The 23,621-nt window shown below is 41.1% G+C and overlaps 1 protein-coding gene across 1 annotated transcript; it reads right to left on the reverse strand.

Moving 5' to 3' along the window:
• Window positions 1–11,643: 11,643 nt before the first annotated feature.
• LOC136497895 (kinesin-like protein KIN-14I) lies at window positions 11,644–23,012 on the reverse strand. Its single transcript, XM_066493779.1, has 23 exons — window positions 22,305–23,012; window positions 21,755–21,827; window positions 20,483–20,614; window positions 20,099–20,328; window positions 19,695–20,022; window positions 18,037–18,136; window positions 17,707–17,888; window positions 17,473–17,588; window positions 17,273–17,375; window positions 16,997–17,149; window positions 16,770–16,916; window positions 16,484–16,684; window positions 15,703–15,867; window positions 15,534–15,638; window positions 15,304–15,444; window positions 15,003–15,197; window positions 14,797–14,923; window positions 14,508–14,710; window positions 14,214–14,396; window positions 13,882–13,977; window positions 13,242–13,439; window positions 12,485–12,756; window positions 11,644–12,213 (listed from the first exon to the last, which is right to left on the reverse strand). The coding sequence occupies exons 1-23, from the start codon at window positions 22,472–22,474 to the stop codon at window positions 12,027–12,029; spliced, it is 3,807 nt and encodes a 1,268-aa protein (XP_066349876.1). The 5' UTR covers window positions 22,475–23,012; the 3' UTR covers window positions 11,644–12,026.
• Between the last annotated feature and the right edge of the window lie 609 nt (window positions 23,013–23,621).

The raw sequence follows: 23,621 nt of genomic DNA on the forward strand, positions 1-23,621 counted from the left end.
CACATCCACCACCACCACCGCCACTGACTATTGAGCAACTCTTGGCAGTACAAAAACAACTCATGCAAGCGTTGGTGCAGAATCAGCAGAACCAACAGGTTGGTGGAGCACCCCGTGATAAGCGTGGTGAATTCTTGAAGGGCCACCCCTAGTGTTCTCTCATGCCACTGATCCATTGGAAGCAGATGATTGGCTTCGTACAGTAGAGAAGCAACTCAACATAGCACAGTGCGATGATCAGCAGAAGGTGTTGTATGCTTCAGGAGAAGCTCAAAACTGGTGGAAGTTATTTGAGTATGAACATCCCGCCAATGCTCCTCCTGTCACCTGGCAGGAGTTTAGAGAGAATTTTAGATCTTATCACATACTAGAGGGATTGATAGAGCTCAAGCAGGAGGAATTCAGAGCTCTAAAGCAGGGATCTATGTCTGTGGCTGAGTACCGTGACAAGTTTGCTCAGTTGTCACGTTATGCTCCGAATGAAGTGGCTGATGATGCTGATAAGCAACGCTGCTTTCTTAAGGGTTTGTATGATGGTCTGCAACTCCAGCTTATGTCCAATACCTACCCTAATTTTTAGACGCTGGTGAATCGCGCTATTGTTATTGACAACAAGCGCAAGGAGATGGAGGCCAAGAAGAGGAGGCTTCAGGGACAGGCCTCTAGAAGTAATACTCATCCGCATACCAATCCTCAGCAAGGCTTCCAGCAGAGGTTCTAGGGACCACCCAATCAGTGGAATCATGGTCAGTACCCTCAGCGCAACCAGAACCAACAGCAGAATGCAATCAACGTCCTCAGCAACAGAGTAGTTAGCAGACACCACGACAGGGAACACTCAACAACACTCCTATGAAGATTAGTGCCCCTAGCACTCCTGGTAAGTGTTTTCATTGTGGTAAAGAAGGTCACCTATCCTACAACTACCCGGAGAAGTCCAACCAGCAAACCCCCTAGAAGCAGAATAGCAACCAGAAGCCCTCACATTATGGAAAGGTGAATCATGTGTCTACAGAGACGGCACTTGCAAAACCAGAAGTCATGCTCGGTACGTTCAATGTCAACTCAACCCATGCCACTGTTCTTTTTTATTCTGGAGCTTCGCATTCATTCATATCACAAGCATTTGTTAGAAATCATAGTATACCATTATGTGCCATGCAAAATCCCATATTAGTAAACTCACCGGGAGGTAGCATGCAAGCTTCATATCGTTGTCTTTCGACTAGTCTATTCTTAAGGGGGGTAGAGTTCAAAGTGAGCCCTATTGTGTTGAGAGCATCTGGTATTGATGTGATTCTGGGTATGGACTGGATGAAGCAACAACAGACGGTGATCTAGTGTAAAGAGAAGGTAGTTGTTGTGACCGCACTGAATGGGGAAAGAATCAGTGTTGATGTTGTAATACAAGCATAGCCGACAACTACAGTGAACCAGCTTGATGATTGCATCAACAAGGAGGACCCAATGGTAGATGAGTTTCCAGATGTGTTCCCCGATGATTTGCCAGGTATGCCACCTGACCGTGGCATTGAGTTTATTATTGAATTATTACCTAGAACTACACCTATAACTAAGCGTCCATATAGAATGGGGGTTAATGAACTAGAAGAACTTAAGAAACAAATAAAGGAGTTATAGGAGAAAGGTTTCATTCGTCCTAGTTCATCACCTTGGGGAGCACTGGTTATATTTGTTGACAAGAATGATGGTACTCAGAGGATGTGTGTTGATTATCGGTCACTCAATGATGTTACTATCAAGAACAAGTATCCATTGCCTAGAATTGGTGACTTGTTTGATTAGTAGAGAGGTGCTTGTGTTTTCTCTAAGATTGATCTTCGTTTTGGCTATCATCAGTTGAAGATTTGTGCAACTGACATACCCAAGACAACTTTTACTATGAGGTATGGGTTGTACGAGTACACCGTTATGTCATTTGTTTTGACCAATTCACCTGCCTACTTTATGTACTTGATAAATAAGGTGTTCATAGAGTTTTTGGATAAGTTTATGGTGGTATTCATCGATGATATATTGGTATTCTCTAAAACAGAAGAAGAGCATGCTGAACATCTGAAGTTGGTCTTATAGAAGCTCAGAGAACACAATTTGAATGCTAAGCGAAGCAAGTGTGAATTCTGGTTGAAGGAAATTTCTTTCCTAGGCCATGTTGTCTCTAATGGTGGAATCGCAGTAGATCCAAACAAGGTGAAAGATGTATTAAATTAGAAACCACCAACAGATGTGGGAGAGATTCAAAGTGATCAGGACATGGCACCTTTGGATACGAATAATGATTATAAGGTGCGCTCGTTCCTACATTTGCATAGTGGCTTTGGTTATAATTCACTTGGTTCCACATGTATATGTCACTATTTGATTGTAGGTTCAAATGTGTTTCATAATGGAAATTCATCAAAGTTGAACTTTTGGTTCCTCGGCAGCCCGACAGTGCCTCATTGGGAAGGCCATAACTCATCCATCCGGAGTGCGATCGAGGTCAATGAGCACTTGATGGAAAGCTTGTTTGATAAGCTTTCAAATAGATCTAGTCCCATCTCAATATCACATCAGAAAGGCCTCCAAATCACTAATATATTCTGTCGCTATTTCTGGTGGGAGCTACACTGTCGTCATAGGCTTGTTAGACATCCTTGAGACCCAGGCCTAAGTTGGAGCACACCCCAAGAAGATGGAGAATGCCTAAGAGATGGCCTTGGATGTCCTCCTCCTTGGCCACCACCTTAGGAGCCTAGCAAGGACGTCCAAGCCAAGCCAGAGGCCCAGTCCAATCCGAGTTCGAGTCTGCCTCGGCTATCAGGACCAGTCTGCAATAAAACGGATGCCCAGGACGCATTCGAACTCTGTTTTCGATGATCCACATATGGATGGAAAGATAATTTGATAAGGAAGCCAATCCAAGTGGTTTCACATCAAAAGATCTTCGAAATCAATAGGAATCGTCAAAACAAGTCAGCATCCAGAATCTGTCAGGGTGCTGCGACACCTTCTTTTGGGCTGTTGGGCCTTGTAACGTGTTGGGACACCTTTAGGACGTGAAGAGAGATCCTTGGACGTCTCTTAGGCTATATAATCAGTAGCCACCACCTACTTTAGGGTTTGGGTTTTGTTTTAGATCAATCTGTCATTGAACAGTCACCGTTATCGGTTTGCAAGACCCTAACTTTGAGTGCTTAATCATTCATCTGCAATTGTCACTTTAATTGAGTTGCTTTTTATCTTGTTCTTGCTTGTGTTCTTCGATTCGCAGTAGGAATTAGCCTTCTTGGCGAGGTCAACCGGATTGTGACACGGTTGATAACCAGAGGAGATGTGGTGCTAAGGTTGCAGGGTTTGGGTCTTTGTGATCTGAAGCCGGATCGGTGTGTCGCTCTCCGAACAAATCGTTGTTTATCTTGAACCTGATGGAAGATCGGAATCCCCGTCTACATTAAGTGGTATCAGAGCTAAGGTATACCGTTAGGTTCACTTTTATTCCCTAGTTTGAGAGTTTCGCATTCGTCCTACAGTCCAGTGCCATACTTTTATTTCATATCCTAGAACCTTCCACGCCATAGCCTTTGCATATTTCAGTTTTAGATTCCGTTGTTGAGTTTGTGTCCTAGGTCAAAGTCTTATTGCTGGTTTAGATTATGTTCTTTTCTAGTTTGTGTTGATCCCTCCACCCGCCGCTATTCCGTATCACCATCGGTTTGCATCTTTTGTCCACTAAAACCCTTATTCGAACAGCTTCCTTAAAACAGTCATAACTTTTGCATCCGAACTCAAAACAGGGAAAATTTTATATCTACGAAGAACGCCAGAAAATTTTAGATCTATTTCATCCCAGCCATGCTGGGTTTGCAAAAATTAGATTTGCGAAATTCGATTAGAAAAATTGAGTTTCTGGGCTCACAAGTTTTGGTATGCTTTTTAGAGCACAGTCTTAATTTTCTATAGGCCACATCTTTTATTCAATTGAGCTCAAATTTTTTATGGTTTATTCTTGTGTGCTCCTTGCTGAGAAAAAAATATCAAAAGAGCAAAAGCAAGAAAAAAAAGATTGGACAAAAAAAACAAAAGAAAAAAAATAGTAAAAGAGAATCGAAGATATCAAAAAGGAGCCCATAAGGAACACTCAATAGCTCTATTGTTTGTGGTACCTTTTGCCTTGTTCATATCCGTTGCTACCTTTAATACTTGTTTCCTTTCATTCTTGTTTCCTCTCTTGTTTATCACAACTGGTGATAGGAACACGTATAGGCCAGCAACTAGGACAAGTGCTCTGGACATTTATTCAATATTGCTATCTGTTACTGACTTGTGTGTCACATATATATATATTTGTTTTTTTCGTGCCTCCCAAGCTCCACATATATACTTCAGATCAGTACAGAAAAAAGGTCCTTGCAATCTTGGTACCACTGCCTCATAGGTATCACAAACCAGCCGCCGGTTGTACCGCCCACTGCTTGCTTTGGTAAGAACTTTGTAAGAGTTTGGTAAGACGCTTCCACTTGCTGTCAAAAGTGACACCACGGCAACCACGTAGTCATTTGATAGGGATAATATTTTTGTATTGTCTTTTGCTGTCTTCTAACAATGACAGGTTGTTCGTATCCACCGACTTATGATGGTATAGGTGCTGATGAGTACATGGAGTGGGAAATTGCCATCGATAACATATTTGCTACTCGCTTTATGTGTCCAAGGAGGAAGGTAAAAATGCAGCTAGTGTTTTGCTACATTCTGCTTTATCTTGATGGGAGTCTTTAGATCCTTCTGATAAGCCTCAAACTTGAAATGATATGAAACTTCTTATGCGAGAAACCTTTGTTAATCCACCTCCTGTTTTGACTTTATATGATGAGATGCACCATTTAGAGGAAGAGTCTGTTATTATTCCTCCTACTATGCCTAACCTTTTGTAGGACAATGTAGAAAAGAGCAAGGATGACATGACAGAAAATGAGAAGCTCACAGCCTCATGTGAAAATTCAGAACCATCAACTATTACCCCTGCTAAACATGAGAGCAAAGGTAATGCCCACGATGCTAAACTCACAGAATGTGAGAGTTCTCTTGATGTGCTGAATTTTTCCGCCAATCATGCTATGATAGAGCAAATTTTAGTGGAGCATTCGCTTGATTTACCTTTGTCACAAGATGATTTGCTTGATGTTTCTTATGACGAAGATGACTTGCATGATGATATTTATGTTATACCCATGCAATCATTAAAGAATGATCACGCTATATGTGTGCTGAAAATAAGCACTTGTGCTGAAAATAGACTTGTTATTCATAATGCTAGTGAAGTTGATGAGCTGAAATTGTTGTCTTCTTTAAATACTTTGGGTTACATTGAATTTGATGTTCCATGTAATCTTAGTTCTTTAGAGGAGAAACTTAAATGTGTTAAATTGCCATGGTTGTCTACTTGTACATATCATTTTATTGGAAAATATAGTTATAAAGGAGAGTATATGGTGCATCGTGTCTATATTTGTTCAACTCTGAAATCTCCTAATATTGCGCAAAAGTATGATCAACCAAAGGATTCCAATTGCTATAATCTTGTCATGTCGAGTTTCCCTAGTTTGGTTATAAAGAAACATGTTAAATTTTAAGAAGGGGAGCAATGTTGGCTACTACCAACAACGTTTCCTTCAGCTAATCCCAAACCGAGGACGGTTTGTTGTCAAGAAGGGAAGGATGATGAGGACATGGCACCTTCGGATACGAACAATGATTATAAGGTGCGCTCGTTCCTACATTTGCATAGTGGCTTTGGTTATAATTCACTTGGTTCCACATGTACATGTCACTATTTGATTGTAGGTTCAAATGTGTTTCATAATGGAAATTCATCAAAGTTGAACTTTTGGTTCCTCGGCAGCTCGATAGTGCCTTATTGGGAAGGCCATAACTCATCCATCCGGAGTGCGATCGAGGTCAATGAGCACTTGATGGAAAGCTTGTTTGATAAGCTTTCAAATAGATCTGGTCCCATCTCAATATCACGTCAGCAAGGCCTCCAAATCACCAATATATTATGTCGCTATTTTTGACGGGAGCTACACTGTCGTCATGGGCTTGTTAGACATCCTTGGGACCTAGACCCAAGTTGGAGCATACCCCAAGAAGATGGAGAATGCCTAAGAGATGGCCTTGGACATCCTCCTCCTTGGCCACCACCTTAGGAGCCCAGCAAGGACGTCCAAGCCAAGCCAGAGGCCCAGTCCAATTCGAGTTCGAGTCTGCCTCGGCTATTAGGATTAGTCTGCAATAAAATGGACACCTAGGACGCATCCGAACTCCGTTTTCGATGATCCACATATGGATGGAAAGATAATTTGATAAGGAAGCCAATCCAAGTGGTTTCACATCAAAAGATCTTCGGAATCAACAAGAATCGTCAAAACAAGTCAGCGTCCAGAATCTATCAGGGTGCTGCGACACCTTCTTTTGGGCTGTTGAGCCTTGTAACGTGTTGGGACACCTTTAGGACGTGAAGAGGGATCCTTGGACGTCCCTTAGGCAATATAATCAGTAGCCACAACCTACTTTAGGGTTTGGGTTTTATTTTAGATCAATCTGTCATTGAACAGTCGCCGTTATCGGTTTGCAAGACCCCAACTTCGAGTGCTTAATCATTCATCTGCAATTGTCACTTTAATTGAGTTGCTTTTTATCTTGTTCTTGCTTGTGTTCTTCGATTCGCAGCAGGGATTAGCCTTCTTAGTGAGGTCAACCGGATTATGATACGGTTGATAACCAGAGGAGACGTGGTGCTAAGGTTGTAGGGTTTGGGTCTTTGTGATCTGAAGCCGGATCGGTGTGTCGCTCTCCAAACAAATCGTTGTTTATCTTAAACCTGATGGAAGATTGGGATCCCCGTCTACATTACAAAGTTTCTTAGGATTAGCTGAATACTACATAAGGTTCATAGAAGGTTTCTCTAAACTTGCCAAGCCTATGACAACTTTGTTGGAGAAAAATGCTAAGTTTGTGTGGTCCGAGAAGTGTCAGGCTAACTTTGAAGAGTTGAAGAAGAAGAGGTTGACTACAGCCCTAGTGTTGGTTTTGCCTGATTTGAACAAGATATTTTCTATCTATTGTGATGCATCTCGTCAAGGACTTGGATGTGTTCTTATGCAAGAAAGAAGAGTAGTGGCTTATGCTTCCCGACAGTTGAGAAAGCATGAGTTAAATTATCCTACTCATGACTTGGAGTTAGCAGTAGTGGTTCATGCTTTGAAGATATAGAGGCACTATCTTATCGGGCATAAGAGTGACATCTATACTAATCACAAGAGTCTGAAGTACATTTTCACTCAGACATATCTGAATATGAGACAACATCGATGGTTGGAGTTGATCAAAGATTATGATCTAGAGGTACACTATCATCCTGGAAAGGCGAATGTTGTTGCCGATGCTCTTAGCAGGAAGAGTTATGCCAATGAGGTGCAAGTGACATCGATGTCAAGTGAGTTGTGTGCTGAATTCGAGCAACTAAATTTGGGCTTTGTCACTAATGCAGTGGAGTTGGTGTTGGAGCCTAAATTGGAGCAAGAAATACGTAAGGGACAGTTACAGGATGCGAAGCTGAAAGAGATAGAGGAAAATATAGTGATTGGCAAGGCACCAGGATTCTATATGGATGACAATGGAACTCTATGGTTTGGGAAAAGACTATGTATGCCTGAGGATAAGGCTATACGAGAGGCAATTCTTCGTGAGGCACATGAGTCTGCTTACTCTATTTATCCTGAGAGTACTAAGATGTATTTGGATCTGAAGGAGAAGTATTGGTGGTATGGACTCAAAAGCGATATTGCTGAATATGTGGCTTTATGTGATACATGTCAGTGAGTCAAAGCTAAACATCAAAGACTTGTAGAATTGCTACAACTAATGAAGATACCTGAGTGGAAGTGGGAAGAAGTTGGTATGGATTTCATTATTGGGTTACCACGTACTCAGAGAGGCTACGATTCAATATGGGTAATAGTAGATCGGTTAACTAAAGTTGCTCACTTCTTATCGGTCAAGACTACCTATACTGGTCTCTAATTGGCTGCATTATATATGGAGAGGATAGTGTGTCTACATGGAGTTCCCAAGAAAATTGTGTCTGATCGAGGTACCCAATTTACATCTCATTTTTTGCAGCAAGTACATAGTTTATTGGGAACCAAGTTGAATTTTAGTACAGCATATCATCCTCAGATAGATGGGCAGACTGAGAGAATTAATCAGATATTAGAGGATATGTTGAGAGCTTGTGCGTTGCAGTACGGTACAAGTTGGGACAAGAGTTTGCCTTATGCAGAGTTCTCGTACAATAACAGTTATCAGAAAAGTCTTAATATGGCACCTTTTGAAGCTTTGTATGGACGAAAGTGTAGAATCCCGTTGTTTTGGAATCAAACGGGAGAAACTCAAGTATTTGGACCAGATGTTTTAAGAGACACAGAAGAGCAAGTAAGGATGATCAGAGATAACTTGAGAGTGGCTCAGTCTCGATAGAAGAGTTATGCCGACACTAGAAGAAGAGAATTGGTTTTCAAAGTAGGGGATTATGTTTACTTGAAGGTGTCACCTATGAGAAGTGTAAAAAGGTTTAACATGAAGGGAAAGTTAGCACCAAGGTATATTGGACCTTTTAAGATTTTAGAGAGGCGTGGAGAAGTAGCTTGCCAGTTGGAATTGCTAGAGAGTTTGTCAGGTATGCACGATGTGTTCCATGTGTCTCAACAAAAGAAGTGTTTGTGTGTACCCAAGGAGCAGATATCATTAGAAGAGCTTACAGTTAAGGAAGATCTCACTTATGAGGAGTTTCTGGTAAGAATTTTGGATACGGCAGAAAGAGTTACAAGGAGCTGAGTTATAAAGATGTGTAAGATTCAGTGGAATCGGTATACAGAAGATAAGGCTACTTGGGAAAGAGAAGAGCATTTGAGGAAAACATACTCACAGTTATTTGAGTAAGCATCGTCCGAATCTCGAGGACGAGATTTATTTTAAGGGGGGTAGAATTTAACACCATAAAATTTACATATTTTTGAAATAGGAGAAAATGATTAATTATGCATTTTGTGGGAATTTAAGTTAGGGAAAAATAATAATTTTTATTAAATTAAAATTAAATGTAGGTTCATAATCATGTATGTACATTCATGCCGCTGCAGGAAGTCGGATTCTAAATCGATTTGAATTTGCATTTTGAATTTGCTTTGGAAAAAATTAGAAAAGAAAAAACCGAATTCCCCTTCCTCCCCTTCCATTTGGCCCGTGGCCCATTTCCTCCGCGGCGGCCCATTCTTTCCTGCACAGAGGCCTTTCCTTCACCCGACCCAGGTCGCATTGCGCCCCGCACCTCTCTCTTACCGCTGCAGCCCAGCCGAGCGCCCGGCCTAGCCTGGTCGCGTGCGTGCCCGCGTGTCCCTTTCCTCCGGCCGCTGACCACCCTAGCCCACTAGTCAGGCGCTTCCCCTTCCTTGCGTCATGTCCAAGCCGGACACATCCCGTCGTCGTCGTCTGATTCCGCGCCGGCTACGAGAGCTTCGTTGTCGTGCCGCCCAAGCCCCCGTGCCATTAAATATCACCCATACCTGCCCCGCCCTCCTTATCCCTCTTTGCCGCAAGCTTTTCGCCCACGCAAGCCCGTAGCCGCGCCTCGCCCTAGCACCGCCGCGATAGTCGCCATCCGCCAAGCGTCGCACCGCCTCTACTGCTTCCCGCTCATTGCTCTTGGGTCCGGTGAGATCCCCATCTCCTCCGCTCTCTCCCTAGCTTCTCCATTTGAAAAACCGAGCGATGTAGCCTCCTAACTGCAAGCTCCAGTGAGCCCTCCAATGGCGTAGCCGTTATCTCGCCGTCGGCACTGTTCTGGCAAGGTTGTCTCTCTCTCTCCCCTCCGAGTGAATCTAGGCCGTCCATCTCTAATCCGGCGACCCAGGATGAAGGATACCCCTTCGTTCTGGAACTTTGCATAAGAGCCCTTATAATTATTTCAGTATTAACTCGCAGTCCAAAGCGTGTTTTCAGATTCTGTTTTCTATTTTTGAAAGCGTATTTTGGATCGTTTAGATTGAAAATACGTTTTTAGTTATTTATAGTTTTGCCACTCAACTTGTTTTAGCCATAAAATCTCTGTTTTAACTCCGATTTGATCCGTTCAAGTCGCGTTAGGTTCATAATTAAGTAATCTACATGTTTATACTACTGTTAAGTAGGTTTTCAACTTTTAAAATTCGAGGTTAGATTTAATCTATTATTTTACTATAGAAAATTTTGTTTAATTCATAACTTCTTTGTTTTAGCTCCAATTTTCGTGATCTTCGCGTCTGTGTGTTCGTAGCAAGACGTAGATTTGTTTTCCAAATATTTCATCTTAATTTTATGCTATTGGTATACTGTTCTAATCTATAGCCTTGTTTGCTTTGTATGATTGCTCCTGGATGCTTGTATGTTGCTATGATTATCGAATATAGACGGTGAGCAATTCGTGGGAGATCAAGGGTACGACTTTGACGAGCAGGACCAGCAGGAGTACTTTGTTCAAAACAAGTATAGCATGGGATCATCCTTATTTCCTATTCATTTTAACTCATTAAATTCTTGTTGCATGTGTCATCTTGATAGGGATTCCCTATAATTGAACTTTTACCTTGTCACCGACAGGTTATACATTGGGTAGTTTTGCTAGTGCTCAATTAAATCATGATCTTGTAACTTGACTAATGGTATATGTAATAAATATTAAAATATGAGTTTTTAGCAACATGGAAACAGGGGCTGGAGTGTTTAGCTACTTTCTAAATGCTTCAGATTCCTCTCCCTAAGAACTTATCTGTAAGTGATCATTCGGGACTTACAGTACAGCTGTGAGGGCTACATAGCTCTAGCTTGAGGACCTTTTCTAACTTGTTAGAGGTTACCTTTATGGCGTAAGAGGGGTGTGTTTCGGATTGGATATAGTGCGGCCTCTGTCCGTCAGTGTATAAGCTGAGCATCATTGTGCCTGTCGGAAAGGGGGCTCTACATTCACAGGCCACAGAAACCTAGCGGCCCTAACTTGTTAGACGAACCTTTGAAAGGCTTCATAGTGACCCCTGTCTGCTCACCTTGGAAGTGTTTTGGGAATTATAAACCCGGGCATATGGGTATCACGACTCACAGTGAAAATGTACAACATCTGCAGAGTGTAAAACTGGTATACCAGCCATGCTCACGGTCACAAGCGGCCTTGGACATCTACAGAATAGATGCACACTAAGTAATATCTGTTTATGCTATTCACTATTTATGTTTACATTTGATCACGTGTTTTGCATTGGGAATTGAAACAACTTGTTGCTACTCTTAAGCTAAAACAGTGACAACTAAAAGTTGAATGTTGTTAAACCTATGTAAGTCTTTTGAGCCTCATGAACCCCATGTTACACTTGTTGAGTACGACATATACTTACGCTTGTTTATTTTTATTATTTGGATAAAAATCCGGAATTAGTAACAGATGTCTTTGGGTACGATGATTTTCATGAGGACTTAGACTTGTGGAACCAGTCGACGTCCCTGTGAAACAGAACTTCCATGAGAGATCTTTTTGTTATACTTCCGCTACACTTATGTGATAACTCTGTCTTATTCATGATGTAATAAACACTTATGATGATACTATTTATAATTTGTCAGCTTATGTGTGTGACTGATCTCTAGACGCACATAAGATTTTGCACTCTATTTTATCCTTAAAATTGGGTGTGACAGCTTTTCCCCTTCTATCAATGTGTGCTACATTCCTCTTTGTACAAACGGGCATAGCTGCCATAGTATAATACGTAGCTACTATACAATTAGTGTACAGGACCGTCAGATGATATCGAAACATTCTGTTAGAGAGCAATGAACTCGTGGCAGTCACAAATGCTCATCAGCATCAATCACCTCTTCTTCTCTAGGTAATGGAAGAATGAAACCAGGAGCATTCAGTGGTGGTGTCACATTGTCAGCTAGTCAATCGATTGTCTGCTATCTCTTGAGATCCTCTCTTCCTGTATCTCCTCTAGTTCGTCCCCATCACTCCGCTTGCCTGCTTGCTCCTTCCAGTAGGCGATCAACTTCTTCAACCTCATGATTTCTTTTGGGGCAACATGCTTGCTCGTATCATTAACAATGCAACGAACCCGTGAAGCATACCTACAAGGTTACAAAAATTATATAAAACAAAGCCACTGCACCATACCACAGGAATGTCCTATATTGATACAGACTTTCAAAACTGTCGACTCCAATCAGTATAAATAAAGTTTTTGCAGCAAAATTACCCTAACCATCGTACCCATTTGATAGGAACAACTGAAATGAATCAATGGAAAAGCTAATATATCAAACCACATTGATGGAAACAGTGACAAATAGCAAACCCAAAAGACAAGGACATAGACTCAGTGAGCAAAGAAGTACATACATCAACGAGTTGTAAGTCTCCTCCAAGTTAGACTCTGCTGGTGAAACATTCACAAACATTAAGGTCTTCGCATTGCCTCCGAGAGAATCACTCATAAGCATTGTTAACTTATGGTTCCGGTAAGGTATATGTTGTCCATCAGAAGATAAAGCACCAATAACATCAGCCAAAGCAGAAAGAGATTTATTTATACTTTGTGCTTCTTTCAATTGCTTTCCTGCTGAACCAGATTTTTTCACCCTCTCAGAACCAGCAAGGTCCACAAAACTTAGCTGTTCAAACAGAGGAACACTGTCAATTCTTCCTTTTAATATGAAACAAACTCTGAGATTAATTATAATAGCGCAGAAATATGGTGTTGCTCTATACTTTATATTAAATCACACACAAAATTAAAACATGCACTAAGACTGCATATTGGATACTATTAAAGAAATAATAATGAAAACCAAAGATCATATGAATAACCAGACTACCAAGGCCAAGATACTACAGAAAGTACAATTTTTTTTAATCTTATAGAACAATTGAAATACGACTAGTGTGTTTTCCGGGTAATGTTTGCCAACAATCTCCATCAAATCACAGGTGTAGTATTTTCTACAACATGCAAAAGTTCAACGATAAAGTACCCAGGCCACAGATAAAGGGAGACAGAATATTCAATATTCAATATTTTTTTCATTATTATAGATGAAAGTATGGTCAGTAGACTCAGACCAAATTGGAGTTAAGTTCCCAGCTCATCCTGCCATACCTTGCCTCTTGCATATGATTGAGTTTGGAGATTTGTACTTTCAATAATGATTGAAAGAATTAAATGAGACCTTGAACTTTCATCATTCATATTCGTTCCGGCAGTGTGCCTCCTCTCAGAACCTCTTGTAATTATAGCCCTCAGTTCCTCAATACTGGAAATGCTCACAACTGTCGCATTTTCAACAGTAACAACACCCTAAAAAGTAGTATAGAATAATTAACTCTATGAGCATGAACGGCTGTACATGGATTAAAAACACTTCTGAAATTCCCAATGGAAACTGCACAGATCAAGGTGATGGTTGGTTTGTTTGAATTACTACTATCAGATATAGATATTTCAGAATTTGAACAGAATTATTATGAAGATGCAAAAACAAACTGTCAAGAAAGTACTAAAGCAAGTTATTTAGTGTCAAACAATAAGATAAATTAACTGAATGTCCTAGCAACTAACAAAGTATGAAACATAAATATCTGAATACTACAGTTTCAGAAAAGCACAAAAAGTCAATAAGAAAAATGGTAATCAAATATGCAAATAAAGTAGGGTAGCATATCCAGTGAACTGTAAGAATAACGAACTGAATTTATATAGTAAAGGAAATCCAAATTAGCTATCAACACAAATCTAATACCTTGGAATCTTTTTTTATCTCTAACTTTAGCTGCTTTGCATTTCTGGGCAACAATAGGTCCACAAGATTATCTTGATAAAGCTCCACCATATATGCCTGTGTATAAAACATAATTTAAGGATAATATAGAAGGCATACTTGGGATCTAAAGAACATGTTAAAACATGTGAAACAGTGTTACTAAAGTTACTTTTTCTTCCCAAACCATGTAAAATGGAAGAACAAAGTACTGGTCAACAGTACAAATCAATGAGCCAAGATTAGAAGATATAAATGAACAAAGCATATGCCTAATATTTAAGATAAACATGACGAACACATATTCCTCTTACCTTCAAAGAAAATGAATATTTGTTACCATCACGCTTTATCACCCTAAAAAGTTCAGATGTGGCCCTTGGAGTAAGACCAGGATTGTTATCTGAACCATAAATAGTGAAAGTCTTCCCTGAACCAGTTTGACCATACGCAAATATACAAACATTATATCCATCAACAGCTGACTGAACCAGATACTGCATCACATAAATTCAACAAATCATATGAAACCCAAAGTGAACAATCTTAAAAATAAAATTTACATTAATGATTGCATCAACACAAAAGATAGCATTTGAAGTATTCACCTTAGTATCCTCAAAGACTTCTTCTTGACTTGTGTTTGCATCAAAAACTCGATCATATATATGTTGCTTCGACTTTTCATCTTTCCAAGGATGTGCAATTGTAAATTCATCAGGACTGCAAACTATATTTTTCTCCTCAAACGAAAGTTCTTTGTCGCTTAGAGGGCGCAAGCGACAAAAAACTCTTATTTTTCCTTTCATATCTATAAAGAGTTAAAAATAAGTCATGGTCAATTCATCACAAAATATCATAACCATTACTAAGCACAAACATTTAATTCTAATTTACCTTCAATTGTATTATAGTAGCGCTTTCGTAGAACCTGTTCTTGCTTATAAAGATTCTCAAGTTCCACCAATTGTGCTCCTTGCCTTTTAAGAATCTCGGCAGTTTGTTGGTTCTTTCTGTCAACATCCTGAGACAGTGCAAAACAAAAGAGTATATAACTTTTTGAAAGACCTAAAAAGCAAATGCAGCTATTGTAAATCTTGTACCGCTTTGAACTCTCTTAGCTCATCAAGTTCTTTCAGACTATTTTGCAAGCCATCAACCTCAACATTTCTTACAGCAAGATTTGATTCAGCCACATTTAAGGATCGTGTCGCAACTTCCAATTTCTGCTCCAATTCAGCAATCTGAGATTTCATTTTACGACATTCATCCACATAAACCTTTTCCATTATGCTTTTCTGCATAATCATATTCCATAATTCAGAATATGAAATGAATAAATTTTTTACTGAAATCAGAACAGAAAAAACATAAGTAGCATAACAACAAAACAATAAAAATAACCTCTTCATTTTTCATTCTTTCAAGCTTTTTAACTTTCTGGTCAAGAAGATTCTTTTCCGACATTAGCTTCTTCGAGACCTCTTTTGATGCATCAAGCTCCTTTTGGTATGATTTCAACTCCTCTTTAAGCTTAGTAAACATCTTTTAGACACAAAAGAGAAAAAGCATCAGAAGTAACAATTTTGCAAAAATCAGTGTAGACAAAGAAGTTATAAACAGGTCACAGATACCTCAATGTCACTATTGACGCTGCCTACAGTTGTCAAAGTATCTCTCTCACGGCCCTGGCCACTTGTTAATCTGGTTTCAAGTCTACTTTTTTCCATCAGGGCAGCCTAATAAAATGGAAAGTCAGATGATCCAAACAATTATAACTAAACCAACAATCTATCACCATACCTGCAAAGCAGATTCTTTCTCATCACATACAGATTTTAGCTTATCAAGCTCATTTTTTACTTCTTTGGAACTTTGCCGTTCAGATTGCAAGGTATCTCTTAGCCCTTCCAACTCTTCTTGCATCTCCGTTTCTTGTTTTGTCTTCAACTGTAGATCTTCTTGCAACTAAACATAATGTGAAGACAATTATTTCCTCAGCAAAATGTCCACTTTTATACATGTATTAAATGTACACTTTTATAAGATAGGCATTTCCATTTTCTTAGCTATGCATAAGACAAAAGATAGGTTCAAAGATGCCACCGTTGCAGCCCTCACATGACTACAGTGTAAGTGGCAATTGTAAACGGATTTGGTACTGTACGGACACCTAAAAGATATTTGATGTGACAATAAGATGTTCACGAATCATGAAGTTTAGCCATCTTAACCAATATTTCTCAACTATTACCAGTACCTGACTAAATATGGTCTTCTAGAAATTTTGACCTACTAGTCTGGCACATTGTTTATTAACAAGAAGTGGAATAACAAAATGAAACTGTACAACTTTCTTTTCTGTTAATTGCCATTTTGTGATTCTGAGCAAAAACACAAAGTGATCTGTGATTTTTAGCCACTACAGAACAGTATATTTAAATAGGCCAGGAGAACCATATTCAATTCAATTAAAGCAACACTGCACCAGGCAATCCAATTGCAAAGAAATAGTTTAGAAATTTCAAGTTACACTAGCAAATACCTTAGGTTGCCAGTTTTGTTTGTGGCCAATGGTACTTACCCGATCTGCTTTCTTCTGAGATTCCTCAACTGTTTTTGTCAGTTCTTGGACACGCTTCTCATACATTTCGATATTTGGTGGCTTATATGCTTGGTTAACATCATTTTGCGATGTCACACTATTAGCAGAGCGTGCTTTTGAATATCTGCGGAGCATGACGTCGTTTATATGTGTTTGAAGTGCTACACATATTTCCTCGCCCTAAAAACCATGGTTATTCTAACAGCTATAGACGATATAACAGGACAGATGTATTATAAACTATTTCCTCGAAGCTTTAGAATACCTGCTTTGTTTCAAATTGAAAGATATGAAGAACACCAGCAACTCGCATTTTAAAGAAAACAGCAGTATTGCTGCTACCAAATTGCATGATGTCTCTTAGTTCTGCAGAATGAAGATATTCCTTGGGAACCGGGCGGAAAAAGTGAACCTGCATTCATGCAGAAATTCAAGGTCAGTTTTACTTAGCAGAAAGAATATGAGGTTTCCATCGCATGGTTGAGATCAGACCCCTCGTTTGTTGATTCCCAAAATAATTCTTCCAGGTAACAATCCTATTGGATCATCAATCTTCCGAACACTGAAGAAAACAGAGTTCCCATATGGAAGTGTCCTTAAGATTCTGAGAAATTGTTGTCGTGCATCATCCTTTGATAAGTGTTCCTGGAATCAAACAACGGAGTACTCAGGTAAGCAAGAGTTTTAATAAGGTTGTACCTATGTGAATGCAAATTGTAAATATATTGATAGACTAATAAATATAAAGTTCAAGAGCTAGATAAATACCATTAACTGAAAGCGTGAAATGATATCAAGCTCCCAGTCTCGCTTTGCTCTGGTAATCGCCACTTGTCTAGGAAGAAATCTCTCTAAAAGTGATATCCATTCACTGGTGAGAGAGAAAAATGAACAGAGGGGGACAAATTATTTTTGTTACCACTGAAAAATGGCACGAGAGATCAGGTAGGACCTTAAGAAAAACTTACACACAGGACTCAGGATTGTCAATGTATCCAATCTCAACCAAGATTTGCAGAGCAGAGAGTTGTGAAGCATCATCCCTGCCGACAGGATAGTTTCCCAAAATGTAATCATGTTGCAACTGCAGAACAATGTTATTTGTTAGATCTATTCTGGAAACAAGATTACTTGAATAACAATAACACACAAACTGGCAGTCCTTCAGTTACATAGCTATCAGAAGACTATCAAACCAGTACCTGGACATATGATAGCTGAACAAACATTGGATCAGTCACAGCCTCATCCGACTCGCGGAAGAGACGTTTCTTGAATACAAGTTTGCAATGAAGAATTTCTCCTTTGTTGCGATCCTTAGCTGATTTGAATTCAGATAGCAAGTCGCCAATATATTTGTTATCATCCAACCCAACGTATTCCTCTGCATATAAAAGATAAAGAAATGCACGTGTTACTTGAAAAACTTCTACAAAATCCTACTACGTTTCCTTCTGCTTCATGATATCCGAACCACATGCATTATTTAAATTATGAAATAGAAAAGGAAAAAACAATGACTTGGTAGTTACCATTGCCAACCTCGGAAGACTTTGATCCGTTAACAACCTTCCGGCATTCAAATAGGCTGAAACTAGAATACACTGAAAGATTGATAATGCCAGCAAGTTCCTGTCATTAAATCAATTTCATGTTTCCTTAGAACATTATAATTTCAAATGATATTGTAACTTTGAAAAGTTCACAAGAAACTGCAGCAACAAATCTAATGCCAGAACTGTTTAAGGAAAGTACAACATAACAGATAGAAATATCTTGCACCAAGTAATATGATTTGGGAAACCTGGGCTCCAAGGAAATGCAAGATTTTCCTATGGCTAGTGGCCCACAACCGTTGCTGGACAGCGGACAGGCTGGCACGCCGTGGCCTTCCCCATCTGGATCACTGCCCACTTTGTGACCAGGAAGATGAGACGATTAACCATCTACTCTCTGCATGTGTCTTCGCTCGGCAGTTTTGGCATCAGCTATGGAGATTTTTTGGGATTCCGGATGTCACAACCCAAACGGACAGCAACAATTTCTTCTTACGGTGGCAACAAGCAAATGATCAAATGAGCAATGGTGTGCGGGATGGTTTCAACACCTTGGTCGTTTTAGGGGCATGGACCCTTTGGAAAGCGAGGAATGATGTGGTGTTCAATGGGATCACCCCTAGAGTGGACAGAACCTTCCTACTGGCGCAGGAGGAATCTGAACTCTGGATGCCTGCAGGTGCGAAAGGTCTTGGTGCCGTGGTCACTACAAGGCCCCCTGTTCAGTAGTTGGGAGCTGGTCCAGCTGGTCGTAACATATCTGTCTTTGGCGCAAATGTAAAAGTATAGCCCGGTGATCACGGGCAAGTGGTGTAGGCGTGTGTGCGCGCGTGCATGTACACTGTGTATGGCTATTTTGGCCTAACTTTTCTTGTCTTAATGCAATTATATGCAGTGCTCCTGCATATTCGAGAGAAAAAAACAGATAGAAATATCATCACATAACACTGAACTATTGTAATGTGGCTGAATATATGCCACTGGCCAGAAAAGGAGGGGGGAAAACTAGTCCAGAGAATTGGAAGTAAAACTATTATCGCAGATTCGCAGTCAACCGCAAAAATCCATTAGTTCTAGAATTCATAACATCAACAAAATAGCAAATGAAGAATAACCAAAGCGTGCCATCCATGTGGCATCAAGCACCATGTTACAACATCTTTGTGAGGTTGAGTTGAAGCCAAGAAGATGCCCACACTAAGATTTTCTATGAAAACCTTGAGTGAAGAAAAAAAGCCAAAATATGATTACTTAGTACCTACCCTACCTATATATAAACTGATTCTAAATGGAGGTCAGGCAAGTCAAGAAGCATAAAAACTCTGACCCTTAGCAACTTTAAACTGCACCTGTTCTTTTAGCATCAATGAGCTTCGACCTCCATGAAAAGCACTATTTTTGTGTATTTTTCCAGTCATATAGTCTAATATGCCTGCATTCTATGACAGCGCATTTTTTGCTGACCACGTCCTGACTCCTAAGTAATAGCACACTATTTGGAAGCAAGTCACACAAGCCATTTATATATGCTATCGCTGAACTACAAAAACAATGTTATATTCTTTTAAAAGATTTTTGAAGGTATTGAGCATATATCATTTATAAAACTAATAGTTCAGGAAAAATGCATTTACCTCAACAGCATCAGCAACAGTTGTTGCCATATCATAGGTGATTTCTTCAAAAGTTTCGTCCAAGAAAAATACAATTGTTGTAAGCTTCCGGCTTGTCAAAAGAGCTTCTATTTCCTCCCGTGCAGGAATTGTAACCCTAGGACCTGCCTTGACTGATCGCTTTAATGCATTTAGTGTGTTCAGTGCTAGAACTCGAACATCAGAATCAGTTGTGGCACCGTGGGCAACATAGTGAACATACTCAGACAAGTATGCCCCAATATCTTTGCTTGGTGGCATGGATGATGCACACAAGTACATAAGCTCCCAAGCTCTTATTGACCAACCCCTGCAGGTACAATAAAATATATGGTTCCTACAATGATATACACATGTGTTTGACATCCATGAGAAACCCAACTCACCTATCAGGATTGTTACGTGTTTGTTTTGAAATCTGTGCAAAGAGTTCATCTCGAAGTTCAGAACGCTTCAACGTATGCTTGTAGAGCTTCGCAACAAGTTCTATTCTCTCCTCCAAACTTATTATTGCTGGTGAATCGATGCCCATGTACTTTAGTATGACATGGAACAACTTAATTGAGCGGCTTACAAGGTCACTGCTTATCTTTAGTAATGAAGTTGGAATAGGATCCTGCAGGAGATACAAAGAAGCGCAAATTAATGATAGATGCAATTTGATGTGAGATATTGACCTTAAGCTTTAGCATAGAAGTTTAGAAGAAAAATAAGTTGAAACAAGTGCAACTGTGTAACTTCACAGATGGAATGAGATTTGGCAGCATCACCTTTTGAAAGCACAACATATCTTCCAAAGTGAACTTCTCACGAGCTTGTGGCCCAACAGACTTTTTAGAAAAAAATCCGCGTTTTCCAGCTGAATGAATCTGCTTTTGCATTGCTTTGAGAAAGCCCTCCACCTGTCATTTTCCAGCACTGATATCAGAGTGGGAATCAGAGCATTTCTTACAACAACAACAACAAAGCCTTTAAGTCCCAAACAAGTTGGGGTAGGCTAGATGTGAAACCCAGCAGAAGCAATCAAGGTTCAGGCACGTGAATAGCTGTTTTCCAAGCACTCCTATCTAAGGCTAAGTCTTTGGGTATATTCCATCCTTTCAAGTCTCATTTTATTGCCTCTACTCAAGTCAACTTCGGTCTTCCTCTGCCTCTCTTCACGTTACTATCCTGGCTTAGGATTCCACTACGCACCGGTGCCTCTGGAGGTCTCCGTTGGACATGTCCAAACCATCTCAACCGGTGTTGGACAAGCTTTTCTTTAATTGGTGCTACCCCTAATCTATCACGTATATCATCGTTCCGAACTCGATCCCTTCTTGTATAACCGCAAATCCAACGCAACATACGCATTTCCGCGACACTTATCTGTTGAACATGTCGCCTTTTCGTAGGCCAACATTCTGCACCATACAACATAGCAGGTCTAATCACCGTCCTATAAAACTTGCCTTTTAACTTCTGTGGTACCATTTTGTCACATAGGACACCAGATGTTTGGCGCCACTTCATCCACCCTGCTTTGATTCTATGGCTAACATCTTCATCAATATCCCCGTCTCTCTGTAGCATTGATCCTAAATATCGAAAGGTATCCTTCCTAGGCACTACTTGACCTTCCAAACTAATCACAGCATTTCTTACTATCTGGAAATTGATAACAGTACTCTATGGAACCCTAATGGACATTTTGACGAGCCTGCGGGATGCTTAGGATATCTGCTGGTGTTGCCTAATTGAATTCCTTGTCTCTAATGCCAGTGACAAGGATAAATGTTGGTATTAACCAATTGAATGGTGAGAGTATATAGGGTTTAGAGTTGGAAACCTACATTCCTCCTATTTTTGTTCATATAGAAAAGAATGTAAACCTTAAACTTGAATGTCACGCTAATTGTTCTTACTTTCGAGTTTCGATTCACCTCTCGATTTCTTAAGAACAAAATGCCAAGATGTTGGATAGTCTCTTCATTTCACCAAAAAAAAAAGAAGAAGAAGAAAGATCGCATCGGTGAGGATGTTAGAACGATGTAGTCACGTACCTGGAATCGATCAATTAACGGAATAGCTCCAGCAAGCTCAGGAGGTATGGACATTGACAACGTTGACGGTGTACTGCAAAAACAGTAAGCCCAGATAGTAAATACGAATCACGTCTGACCTTACCAAGCAAACAGAGCTCTCTTCCGCGAATGTGGCGCAGAAGAAAGCAATGTCAATGTACGCTGTGGTGTCTTCGCTTCAAAACAACTACCACAAAATTGGTACCTAACGCATTTAACAAGTAGGGTAGTAGGCCATGGATCACGAGCACATCACAGGTAGCCAATTATAGCGACATTAACAGGATACAATAATTAAACAAATCCCAGCCATGAAACCATCAGGCCAACTTTTTCCCTCAACTTTCCACTAGGCTGGGAACTCTTTTGGCAATCATCATACGCAATAGAAAATCCAAATACCGGGGACATCCGGACCGGTAATTAACTAAATCTAGCACATAGGCAATAAACAGCACGAAATCAACTCGGAACGGAACCGAAGCAGCGGCAGGAGACGGCGAAGGAAGGGAGGGAGGTGGGGACTCACGGGGGCGCGAAGCTGTAGCTGTCGCTGTCGTACCCGTCGGCGGTGCCGTTGGCGGTGGAGGCCGCCGAGCCGTGCAGCGGCGTGGCGGCGGCAGCACTGCCGTTGCTGACGCTGCCGGAGGCGCCGTTCGGCGCCTGGTGCTGCGCGGGCCCCACCCCGCCGGCTGCCATCTCCCTCCTCCTCAGGAGCTACCGAGCTAGTAGTAGTAAAGCCTCCCCGCCCGAAGCCTCCTCAATCAACCTCAGGGTCCTCGAGTCCTCGCGTCCTCCAGCAGGTTACCGCCGAGCAACTCCAATCGCCATCACCGCAAGCGTCGAGACCAATCCCGCGACGCGGCCTCAGATCGAAAACGCCACGCGGAAGCGGCGCCTGGAAGCTCCGAACTCTAAGCTCCGGATGCCGGGCCGCCCCCGGAGTCCGCGCGTCGAGCGGGTGGACAAATGGAGCGAGGCCCCGGCAATGCGAGCGGTATAAGTAAGACGACCCGAGTGCCGACAGGCGGGAAGGGAGGCTCGGACCGGGTCGCGGGCGTCTCGTCCGGCCGCGGCCGGCAGGACGAGATCCGGAGGCGAGGAGGAGGGGGAGCACGGGACGAGGTGTGGACTGGAGACGAGGAGGAGAGAGAGGGGCTCACGAGGGGGTGGTATGGCGAGGCGGAGGCGGAAGGCTGGGGGGTGCCAGCTGATTAAAGAAAATCACGCGCCGTGGGGCGGGGGGGCCTTCCGCTGCTGTTTTGCCGCAGCGGGCGAGGGAATTACTCCTCCTCCCCGTGTCCCCGTGCCGCTGTTGGGAGTAGTAGGAATAGGAACGGGAGGGGAAGACGGGGCGGATAGAAATATTTGAATTTAATTTAATTTTGGGATGAGAGAAATGGAATGAGAGCTGAGCCTCGTTCACTTTGTAAATTTTTTTAATCCGATGAATAGTATCATTTTCGTCTTATTTGATAAATATTGTCCAATCGTGGATCAACTAGGCTCAAAAGATTCATCTCGTGATTTCCAACTAAACTGTGTAATTAGTTATTTTTTTTTACCTACATTTAATACTTCATGCAAACGGCTAAAAATTGATGTGACGAAGAGAGTGAAAAAACTTAGAATTTGGATGGCATCTCTACAAGGCCCAGTGGGGGGTGGCCCTGTGGGGTGGGACCCTCCCGGCAGGTAGGCAGTGGGGTGGGATGTTGCGGAGGTGGACTGCGGCCATGCGGTACGAGGCTGCGTGCGTGCACCGCCTGCAATGACGCAACGGGTTGAACGGTTTGGACTGAAAACGAAGCACTTGGCCTGCAGTGAAGCCACGAAGAAAATCTGT

Source organism: Miscanthus floridulus, chromosome 12 (assembly GCF_019320115.1).
Source record: "Miscanthus floridulus cultivar M001 chromosome 12, ASM1932011v1, whole genome shotgun sequence".
NCBI classification, from domain to species: domain Eukaryota; kingdom Viridiplantae; phylum Streptophyta; class Magnoliopsida; order Poales; family Poaceae; genus Miscanthus; species Miscanthus floridulus.

Bases quoted from the DNA above. Each gene is read 5' to 3' on its own strand.
- LOC136497895 (XM_066493779.1), bottom strand. From the start codon at position 22,474: ATGGCAGCCGGCGGGGTGGGGCCCGCGCAGCACCAGGCGCCGAACGGC. The intron at 15,639-15,702 runs GTATGGTGATAG...CCATTTTATTAG, and splicing joins AGAAAGAATCTGCTTTGCAG to GCTGCCCTGATGGAAAAAAG. The intron at 13,978-14,213 runs GTAAGAGGAATA...TTTTATACACAG, and splicing joins AATATTCATTTTCTTTGAAG to GCATATATGGTGGAGCTTTA.